Source organism: Pipistrellus kuhlii, unplaced genomic scaffold (assembly GCF_014108245.1).
Source record: "Pipistrellus kuhlii isolate mPipKuh1 unplaced genomic scaffold, mPipKuh1.p scaffold_m20_p_8, whole genome shotgun sequence".
NCBI lineage: Eukaryota > Metazoa > Chordata > Mammalia > Chiroptera > Vespertilionidae > Pipistrellus > Pipistrellus kuhlii.
Genome location: NW_023425584.1, coordinates 55,164,971 through 55,176,238, shown reverse-complemented (window position 1 = coordinate 55,176,238; position 11,268 = coordinate 55,164,971). Strand labels below are relative to the sequence as shown.

General features: G+C 40.0%; 1 protein-coding gene across 1 annotated transcript; it reads right to left on the bottom strand.

Moving 5' to 3' along the window:
• Window positions 1-1,138: 1,138 nt before the first annotated feature.
• NPY1R (neuropeptide Y receptor Y1) lies at window positions 1,139-9,133 on the bottom strand. The gene is made up of 3 exons (XM_036424601.2): window positions 8,833-9,133; window positions 1,873-2,722; window positions 1,139-1,759 (listed from the first exon to the last, which is right to left on the bottom strand). Exons 2-3 carry the CDS (start codon window positions 2,569-2,571, stop codon window positions 1,301-1,303), a joined length of 1,158 nt encoding a protein of 385 aa, XP_036280494.1. The 5' UTR covers window positions 2,572-2,722; window positions 8,833-9,133; the 3' UTR covers window positions 1,139-1,300.
• Between the last annotated feature and the right edge of the window lie 2,135 nt (window positions 9,134-11,268).

Here is an 11,268-nt window from a genome sequence, read left to right as displayed (position 1 = left end):
AAAGAAAATGTCCACCCTTCTAAAATAAACACATTTAATACTTTATGTGTATACTACATCAAAGCTATGTATTGTTCTTTAAAATATATTTTCTCTATATGATTCTGCGGCTCAATCATGATTACAGGATACATGAAATTAAGTGTATTAACATGATATAACTACTCAAGATTCTATATAGTGCATTATTTAAAAGACTTCACATAGTTTATATAGATCAACATGGGCTATATGAAGTGTTTTCAGCTTTCAGGTATTTATCCCTGCTAGCCAGGATGGTTATTCTTTTTTTACATTGTATCTTGGTGCCCTTTTTTGAAGATGGACACTGAAAAGTAAAAATAAAATACTATATGGGCACTGATGTATGGAAAATACACTTAATGTTTTTATACATTGTGAGCTGTAAATGCTTTTTGAATTGCGGGTATATTTATGCTAGAAAGCTTGAGAATTTGACAAATACCGAACAATTTGTGAAGAATGAAAAACCCCTTGACCATCAATTCAAATAAACAGAATTCAAACTAATTACTTTGAAATCCTTTGATTGTTGGGTACCAAAACAGTTTTAAAGTTAGGGAACTGCTTTCCCACCTAACTCTTGTGGGTGGCCCAATCTCCCATTGTATTCACAGAGAAGTATACTTGTATGCCTTTCTTTTTTTTAATCATAAGTGATAATTAGAAGCAAATTAAATCCTGCTTAAAATTATATATATATATATATATATATATATATATATATATATATATATATATATATATAGCTCCTGAATGACTTTAGACTGTAGGTATGCAAGACATAGACTCTCTTTTACCTCCACATCCTGGATGCTATTTGCATGCTGCTACCTCTGTAACAGCCTGAAACAATGCTGATCATTACATCAGGATCATCCAATCTAGTGACAATCTAATCAGGATGGCTCAATGTAGTGAGAATATAAGATGTAGTGCTTCTAAAGTTGTTAACAGTAATACTTTAAAGAAAGTTCATTCCAACAAATATAATATAAAAAGTTTTTGTAGTATATGCATAAATTTACAAAAAGCACTTCAAGGATGTCTGGTCAAAACTATTGTCAGAAGATTCCAAAGCCCATACATGTTTGTTTGTTTGTTTGTTTGTTTTTTCTCCAAATGTAATTGTGACAACTACAAGAAAAGCAGTGAAAATCAAGACAGGGAGATCTTGGCCTTTCCTCAATGAGTTCAACCCCATTCCTTGGTTGAATGGGCAATAAAATATGTTGCCGGTTGTGCTTGTTCCCAAACAGATGTTAGCTGGGACCCTAGGCTACAGAAGTTTCAGATCATTATCATTGTTGTTGATTTTTTTAAATTCGACTGGGCTTGCTTGCTTTAAAGAAGTCTTGGAAACATCTGTGTGCATGGTAGACATGGCTATTGTCTCATAGTCATCATCCCGAGACCGGAAATCACAAAAGTTAAAGAAGAACTGCAAGTCCCTCTGGAAATTTTTGTTCAGGAATCCATAAAATATGGGGTTGACACAGGTGGATATCATTGCAGTGAGGTGGCAGAGCAGGAAGAAGAGATTATGGTTGCACACAGCAATAACCTGATGGTGCCAATCAAACACAATGTTAAAGATGGTCAGAGGAAGCCAGCAGACTGCAAATGCTACTACAATGGACAGAAGCATGATGTTGATTCTTTTGGTTTCATTGGACCTGCACTTGTTGTCTCTCATCCTGTCCATCATGTTGTTTCTCCTTTTTAACCGTATATATATCTATAGAGGGAAGGGGAAAAAAGTGAGTTCAAACAGAACCACTCATTTAATGAAGAATTCTTTTGAAAGAAGATAAAAAATGGAAATGGTGAGGGAGGAAGGAATTTTCTTACCTTGAAGTAGCAGATAAATATAAAACAGAGTGGGCCAAAATACTGCAGCACCAAGAGGAGAGTGGTATAAGACAACCTATGAAATTCCGATGGAAATTTATCATAGCATACGTATTTATCCTTGTAGCCATCAAGGGTAAAATTCTGGAGAGGTTCATCCGTCAAAACTTGATAGATCAGGAAAGGTAAAGAAGAAGCCATAGCAAGAAGCCAAATGACAGCAATAGCTATGTAAGCATGCCTATTATTTGGTCTCCACCCTCGTGGGTTGATTATCAGCTGATGTCGTTCCACGGCAATGAGAACCAAAGAGAAAATGGACACAGTGATTGAAACACATTGCACAAAAGGATTCAACTTGCACATCGCCTCACCAAAAACCCAATGGTCCATTATTGTGTAGACAAAAGTGAAGGGGAGACACATGATGGCAACAAGCAAGTCTGAAAAGGAAAGGTTCACAATCAGGATGTTGGTAACGTTTCTCATCTCTTTTTGTCTCAAGATGATTACAATTAAGGCCAAGTTTCCAGTGATCCCGAGAATGATCACAGCTCCATAAGCTAGAGCTAATGTAAATATCATGGCCAAAGGCAGATGGCAATCATCAATTTCAAAAGCCAAAACTGTGGAATTATTCTTTGAAAAATTATAGTTGATTGAATGATTTTCAACCTGGAAAACTATTGTTGAATTCATTTTGATTGGTTCGGTTATTATCAATCCCTTTAGACAAATAGACAGTATGTTTCTTCAAAGCAGATCAAATGTTCAGCTTATTCTTATTCCCCATATTGGCATCCACTTATCAAAATTATTCTGAATTCTTCGTCCCTTTGAACTGAACAATCTGTAAAGAGAAAATGACTGATTGCATTACTAATTTTAGTGAGGGCAGGCAAAATGAACTATAACTCATAGCACTGTTTAAAACTCATAGCACTGTTTAAAGTGAAGACACTGAAATAAATAAACAAATGATATTTGTATAAATATCTTCTTAAAATAGCATTCACAGTGCAAACATTTTGAAAAAACTCGCAAAATTTTTAATCGGACAGGCTTACACATTGAGTTTGCAGCAAAATAGATAGTGAGTGGTCTGTGCGTTAGTAAGGTGTATATAAATCTCATGTTCAAACTCTTAATATAAACAGTACTATCAGCACATTCCTAAACACTGTAAGAATATGAATATATAACAAAAAACGTACTGCACAGCTTAAAATGTAAGAAAAATACATGAAACAAGCAAAGAAAACAACAACAACATAAACAAAATTATCCAATCCTTTCTCTTACAATAGAAATGAAATTCCTGTGGAGATCAAGTTGTAATAATAGCTCTTCCAAAGACTGAACTCTTTAAGGCAGACATTACTTAACAAAATATATTTTTAAATGATTAATACAGTGAAACATCAAGATACCTTGTCATATGAAGGGCTGATGAAGGAATAGAAGATGTGTAATTCAGAAAAACTTAACAGAAATGGTGCCTTCTTATATTTGAGTGAGTAGCATCTGGCATAAGAAACTGGGCTTAGAATATTATGTCTACATGTACAAGTTAGAAGTAGAACCAAAGAAAGTATGTTATATTAAAAGAAAACAAATTTCACACCATTATGAGGAACAAATGTTTAATCAAATGGAATGAACTCCCTGCAAATGTAGCAAGTGTCTATACACCCAAGTTTATAACTACTATCTGTAAGACTGTCTGGTTCTTGCATTTGTGTAGGATAGCTCTGATGCTCTTTCTAACTGTAGGATTATATGAGTTTATTAATTTGTCAGAAGCTTTCAAAGGGTTTCTTCGGTTCTATTTTTATAAATATCCTCCCTCCTCTCTAGACTGTATACAGATACAATGTAGTATCTAATTTTGGTTATCATTTTGATCCTTCACAACATTTTTACCAACAAAACAAATTACAGACCATAGTTTTGTAAAGATTAAAAACTCCCTTTGAAAAAAAAATACCTGGTTCACCCTAGATTATTAAGTAAATATATGATATGAGATTCCTTATGTTATCAGGCCACTGTGCCTATGTTAAGAAAGGGAATTTAGTTTGTTTTTTGCTTATGTGAAGACAATAAAGGAAATCAGGCAGATTTACTTCCCTTGAAAAGAAGATAAGACATTTAATGAACCAACAATATGTTTGTCTTTTAAGTGGTGTCTCTAATGAACCTTTATTTGAAGCATTTTGCTTTTTAGGATGTGGAGTGTTTTTTTAATTTTACAACCACAACTTGAATTTATAAGACAAAAGTAATAAAAAATAAAGGTTATTAACATTATGTGAGAAAGTATTAAGATTAGGGATAGTAGTGGAATGATTTTTAACTGTGAATGTTATTAGAAATATAATTCCTCTCTCCTCTATGCAACCTGTAATGACTCCTAAACATAAGTGGTAATCACAGTTTTTCTCTCAAGAATATCAAAGGCAAGAAAGAATGACCCATCTCTAGTTTTCTGAAAACAAACCTTGAAGAAAAAAAAAAAAAAAAGGAATAATTTAAACATTCTTTGGAAAATTCTTACTTAAGAATTCAAGAAGTACAGCTGGTGTGGTTCAGTGGTTTAGCATCCGCACATGAACCAGAAGGTCAGGATTCAATCCCTGTTCAGGGCAATGCCCAGGTTTTGGGCTCCATCCCCAGAAGGGGGTGTGCAAGAAGTAGCCAATCAATGATTCTCTCTTGTCATTAACATTTAATTTCTCTCTCAGTCTCCCTTGCTTAGTAAAAACAATTTTAAACAGTAATTAAAAAAAGAATTCAAGAAAACTTTGCATTATGCTTCCTGTTACCAAGATAGCTGAATAGGACAGTGTATCCTCTTTTTTCTATGACTTCTTATGGCTCCCTCACACTGAGTACCACCAGGTGAAAAGGTACCCAGGGATGAGATTTGAACTGTTGAGTACATGCCTCAGCCTGAAGGCCTCTGCATTCTGCCTCTCTTCTGCTTCTCACTCTTTGCTCTAATAATCCCATTGTGAATGCTCTGTTCCAGGTAGGCCAGTCTCTTCACAGTCCACTAGTACTCTTTGCTTGTTTTAACACCTTCAACCTTTACTCCTGCCATTCCTCTTGCTGGTTATTCTGTCTCGTTACCAGTCCAAGTCTACCCATCTTTCAAAGTGCCATTTAGTCCCTGAATCCTTAATTGGCTCCTGTCGATTATAATATAAACTTTTTTTTTTCTGGTAGGTATTGTGTATACCTCATAGTGCCTTCAAATATTAGATTAAGGATAATTCTGTGTCGACTGACAGCAGATGCATGATTGGAACAGCAGGTTCTTCTCTGAATTAGTCTCCAGCAGCTGAATTCCATCCATCTTTTTACAAGCAAAATGGACGCTAATTCAATATTTTAATTTTTTTCTCTTTTTTGATTTTTATTTTTATTTATCCATTTTTATTTTATTTTATTTTTTTAGTCCTCACCTGAGGATATTTTTCCCATTGATTTCTAAAGAGCGTGGAAGGGAGAGAGGAAGGGGGATGAAAGAAACATCAATGTAAGAACCAACAATATGTTTGCCTCCCCGACATGCCCCTACTGGGATTGGGGCACCTTCATGTGAAGTACATGTCTTTGACAGGGAATTGAATCTGGGACACTTCCATGCATAGGCCGATATTCTAACAACTAAGCAAAACCAGCCAGGGCTGTTGATTGCTATTTTTGAAAGTAAGGAAGAGAGAGGGAGACAGAGAGAGAAAAATTGATGTGACAATGGAACATGGGTCAGCTGCCTCCTACAGAACGTGGCCACAAGCCTTGACCAGGAATCAAACTGGCAACCTTTTGGTGAATAGGATGATGCCCAACTAACTGAGCTGCACCAGCCGAGGCCAATAGATATTTTATTTATTTATTTATTTGTTTATTTATTTATTTATTTATTTATTTATTTATTATTTTTAGTTAGGTCATGTATATAGGAAAAAATGTTCCACTTTGTGTTAAAAAAAAGAAACTTTTTAAAGGAAACGTCATTCCTCCAATGAATACTTAGTGGACACTTATTTTGCATCAGACATGATTTTAGTGGAGATGGTTGTGACATTCTCATTTAGTTTCTAGTCTTGTGGAAGATAAAGACAAAAATAAATGAGAGAGAGGGTGGGGGAGAGGGAGAGAGAGAGAGAGAAAGAGAGAGAGGGAGGGAGAGAGGGTGGGAGATAGTATGCCAGATGGTAATAAGTGCTGTGGAAAAAACTAAAGCAAGGAAGAGGAGCTGTGATTGTTGGGAATTGCAATTATTCCTGGGTGGTAGGGAAGACCTCCACTTGTCTGAGAAGATGGGAGGGGGCCATGCAGAGATCTCAAGGATTGCACCCCATATATCAATAGATGGAATATAAAATCCTAAAGCTGTATACCTGGTGTGCTAAACAGTACTAGAAAAGGTAAGCAGAGGAGGAACAGATGTGTAGGGACCAATTCCTTGGGACAGTCTTTGACTTCTTCTCTGAGAAAGATGAGGAATCACGGAAGAGTCTTCAATAAAGGCCTGAAGTTACATAACTTGTTTTACAAATTTTGCTCTAGCTGCTGTTTTCAATAGACTGAAGAACAGGAAAGAAAAGAAGTAGGGAGATTCATTACGAAGCCAGTGCGTTACTCCAGTTGAGAGATAATGAAGGTGCAGACCAAGGTGTTGGCAGAAGAAAGGAAGAAAAATAGACATTTTACATCCACTAACTTTGACAAAATTCAATACATATGGGAATTAATGCAAACATTTATTAAACTATCACAATGTATGGGCTACAAAGATAGCCTTCTTACATGTGATTTTAGGTAAATATACTGAAACCCTACTTTAATATCTTTAAAATTATATTTGATGGACTTTTCCTATTCCTACTAAGTTAAATTAGTTATAAAGATAATGAAACTATTTTTTTAAAGTATTTGCAAGCCTCTTTTGCTAAGTGCATTGTTGGATAGTCATTCCAGTTGGATAAAACAGTTCCTCATTGAATAAAATGTACTATATTTTCAGCCTACTTTAGTATAATTTCAAGAAAAAGCAATCGTCCGAAAACAATACTAGGAGAGAAAGGGTTTACACACATTACCTTTGGGAAAAAATTTAATATTCATGATTACAACATATATTTCTAAAGTAAGGAATGCAACTACAGACACTGCAAAAGTTAAAGCTTGTTAAATCTCATAGCTGTCATGTGCATTTACAGACAAAATAGAGACACACCACACACATCACCAGTTGGCAAACCAGCCCCTTTCCAAAAATACATTTCTTTCTCCTTCCCGATTAGAACTCTGGCCTTTCACCCCTTCCTTGCTGTTCTTGGTGCTGCTACTCCCTGAAAATACAGCTTTCTGCATTTCAGAGCCTGCTGCAGATAAATGTGTTCATGGTCCCAGAATCAGCTGCTCGCCTCATCAGTTTTGGAAAAGAAATATCAGTCTCGCACAAGCAGCCTCCCAAAGTTACTGCAAGTTTAACTGGATAAGTTACATAATTCTCTGTTCCTTTCTCTCCAAGGCGGGCTTGCTCAACAGACAGCTGCCTTCAAACAATAAGGAAGACTAATACATCACAGTCACCCACCAAAGGGCCCTGATCTATAGGCATGGGTGGGGAACCGAGCTGGGCAGCTTTCTGTTCTCTCTTGCTTCATGGGGAGACAGCCTGGAGTCTTGGAACTGACAGCCATGGTTTCTATCCAAGCAGAGAGAGACAGACAAGCTCCGCACTTACCCTGCGTGTAGGCCACTTAGCGAATTATGCTTTCCCCTAGGATCCAGGCGGGCATGGCAAATCTGAGAGCTCTTTTAAAAAAAGAAAGAGGGGGGGTTGAGGGGAAGAACACTCCCGGCTCTTCTCCCTGAGGTTTTTGCTGCTTAGGCGCCCACCGTTTTTATAATTGTGTAACTAGGTTAACTACCCCCAATTTCTCTCATTTCTAACTCCCGCCCCACCCCCCAACACACACATCTGCCATACATCTATTAGGGAACAACTCTGCTTATGGTGAGGAGAGACTGTCAAAACAGAAAACATCCCAACTAACTAAAAACAAACGAGCAGAGTCCACCCTGGGTCAATTCTCTTCGGCCCAACATCAGCCCTTAAAACCATATGACCCCCCCACCCCCACCCCCACCCCGAACGTCCCTAAAGCCACCCCCACCTTCATTCAGCCCATCTCCTAACCCGGCCAGGCTCCCAGCATCCCTGCTCTCCATGCAGCTGGAGTTAGATGACTAGAACCGGGGAAACAGGAGGAGAGGGCTGGAGCTTGGGAGCGAGGTCGGCTTGGGAAGGCGCAACGCAGGGGGGGTGGGCTCCAGTGCAGCCCAGTCGCAGGCTCCCCCAAGTGTCCCAGGGAGTAGCTGGAGCCCCCTCTCCCCCTTATCCACCACCTGCTCCCTACCCCGTGCCCAGGGAGGGAGTCTAAGCGGGACAGCCCGCCAAGCCCACCTTCCCCAGAGCATCCCAGCACTGGCTCCTCTGGGAAACTCCAGGGCAGCCTCCTGGCAGATGCTCCAGCGGCTCCGGAGAAATGCGGCAGAGGGGCGCGGAGACGGGGACGGGGAGGGGAAGAGCCCCAGGGCGCCTGCCCTCCCCCTCGGAGAACCCGAGGAGAGGAGAGGAGAACTCGGATGCCGCCGTCCAGAAACCCTCCCTCCGGAGCCCGGCTGGCGGAGGCGCCCCGTCCGGGCTCCCTGCGCCCCTCCGGGAGGCAGGAGCCCCGGCATCGCCAGGTCCAGCACCTGCCCGCCCGCCCGCCCGCCCGCCCCGGGACCCGAACAGAGAGGCAGGCTCCTCGCCCCACCTCGGACCCCAGAGCCAAGTCCGGGCTCTCCCTTGCGCTTTCTTCCTCTCCCATCCCTCACTCCCACCCAGGATGGGATTTCTCTGCGAAGTCCCTGCAAAGGTGTCAACTTGAAACTTACCCTGTGTGCGATGTGTCTTTTCCCCTCTGTTTATGGGAGCGGGAAGGATAGCTCTGCACGGGAGCGAGCCCGGAGGGGAGGACAGAGCCGCTGGTATGTCTCCGGCTCAAACCCTAAAGATTGATGGAGATAAGCAGGGACGCCCCCTTAAAGCCGAACTCCACCTCATTCCCGGGTCACGTGGCTCGCCCCCGGCGTGCGCCCGGAGCTCCCCCGCCCCCCCAGCAAACGCCTAACCTGGGGCGTGCACCTCGGGGTGCGTTTCCTAGGCGTTCCGGGAAGAAATGCAATTGCATCCTCGCCTTGCTCCGGCTCGGCTCCGGCGCACGCGGTGAGACACAGGCTAGCGCCGCGGAGGGAAGTGAGCGCCGGTCCCCCGGGTCCCGGCCTCCGCGCGGGCCGGCAGGGAGGCCGGGCGGCTGCAAAGGGGGTGCCCGGCGCTCCTTTGTCTGCAGGTCGGTGCCACCTTGTGGCCGAAGTTATACCGCTCTGACAACCCGCGGCAGCAGGACAAATAGGGGATACCTCAATCAATAGAGAAATTTAACCAAAAGAGGGGGGAAAAAGAAGGAAAGGGCTTGTTATCTATGGGAAGAGCACACGCGAAGTTCACAGCCACCACATGCCACTGGATGTTTCATGCTTTCTCTTGTGACGTTCAAGTATTTCTTATGCCAGTGCGGAGGTTTTTCCCCTTCAATTTTAAACTAAAGAGAAGACTTAAAAAAAAAAAAAAAAAAAGGCAGAAGCGAATCAGATGGAGAGTCTGGCCTCTTACCCCAGCTTTCTTTCCACGGAGAAAAATGCACTGAGTCGGATCGATTTGTTCCCACAATCTGGCTGCCTTTTTAAATTTTTATTTATTTATTTTAGGGGAGCACGACGACCGGAACATTTCCAGGGTGGTCAAAGGGTTAATGCCGTTTCCTTGGTGTTCTACAACTGTACTGAACATCATGAAGAGAAGAATTGAATGTGCACAGAGTGTTGATGCAAAACCATGACGGTGCCCCATAATTCAGGCTAATAATCTGCTGAGCTCAGCTGTTTCACATGGTTCTGTTCTATTTTGAAAAGTCAAAGGTGTGTCATTCACACACCCCAATTATTTACTGGTGTAGATGAATGAAACTTTTTCCAAAACCAACTGTCAAAAACTAAAGTCTTCTGAATAAAGATACAGGACACTGCCTAGGGTATGTATAAAGGTTTTATTGCATAACAACTATGATTACATTCTGTCTTCAAAATAAAAGCTAAACAAAATTCCAAGACACTGTTAAGAAATGTTTTCTTTTCCTGGTTGTTAGGCTGAATAAACACTATTTACACCTCAAGATAAGCCATAACTCATTTATTTATACAGAATGATGTACATAAGCTCTCCTTTTTGTTGCAGGAAAGCTTTTACACTGGCAGTTCTCATTAGACATTTTTTATATAGTTGGGAAGAGACATGATCAAGAATTAAAATATCATAATTATGTAATACATGTACTATAATAGATATGAACATACATTTAAAAATATTCCATTAATGGTTAAACAGAATAGTATGATATAATATGTATTTTCCTTTTTTTATCAAGGATGAAAATTAAGGCAAAATTTAGAATTTCAGTCCTTTTAAAGGACTCATTTATGTTTCCACTCACCTCTGTTCACTCCATTTAAGTCACATTCTGTTCTTAGAAGCAAGTTAACCTAAGGTGTTTGTCATCAAATTGGCTATTTTTAGCCTATTGCAAGAATTACAAATGAAAAGTGCTCTAGGAAGAACTCATTTTATTAAACATTTTTATTAAACAAATATTTTGGAATTGAGTCTTTAATTTGGACACACTCCTTTCTGGATTTTCCCAGAATATTAATAAAGGCATGTCTGTAAAAATGTATTTTGTCATCTTATAAACTTAATTTTTATAAAGTGTCCCCCAAAGGCAAATTTATAAAGCTGTATTCTTGAGATAGTCATATCAAATACCAATCTTTGAGAGATTCTCGGTCTCAAGGACTTTTTCTATGTCAAATTTTATAGTATAAACAGAAATTTCTATGTCAAATTTTATAGTACAAACAGAAATGTTCCCCAGAACAGCAAAATCATTTCATTGTAGGGATATACCATTTAGTAAATACTCTTTCCAAAGTGTAAAATAATAAAATAAAGCACAGAAAAATCATCAAATATAATGTAAGATATTCTTATGATACTAGTATCCCTGCGTAGGAATACATGCGCTAGAAGCTCACTGCCGCTCTTCAGTAGCTCCCCCTTCTCCCTCCCCAACACCCCCCTTAGCTTGCTGCCCTGCCCACTCCTGTATCTCAGTGCTGCCCTCCTCTAGCTCTCTGCCACCCACTTGTAGCTTGCTGCCCCACCCTCCTTCTGATCCATGATCTGGCTTTTATGAGGTTGGTCATTATGCTTCACAG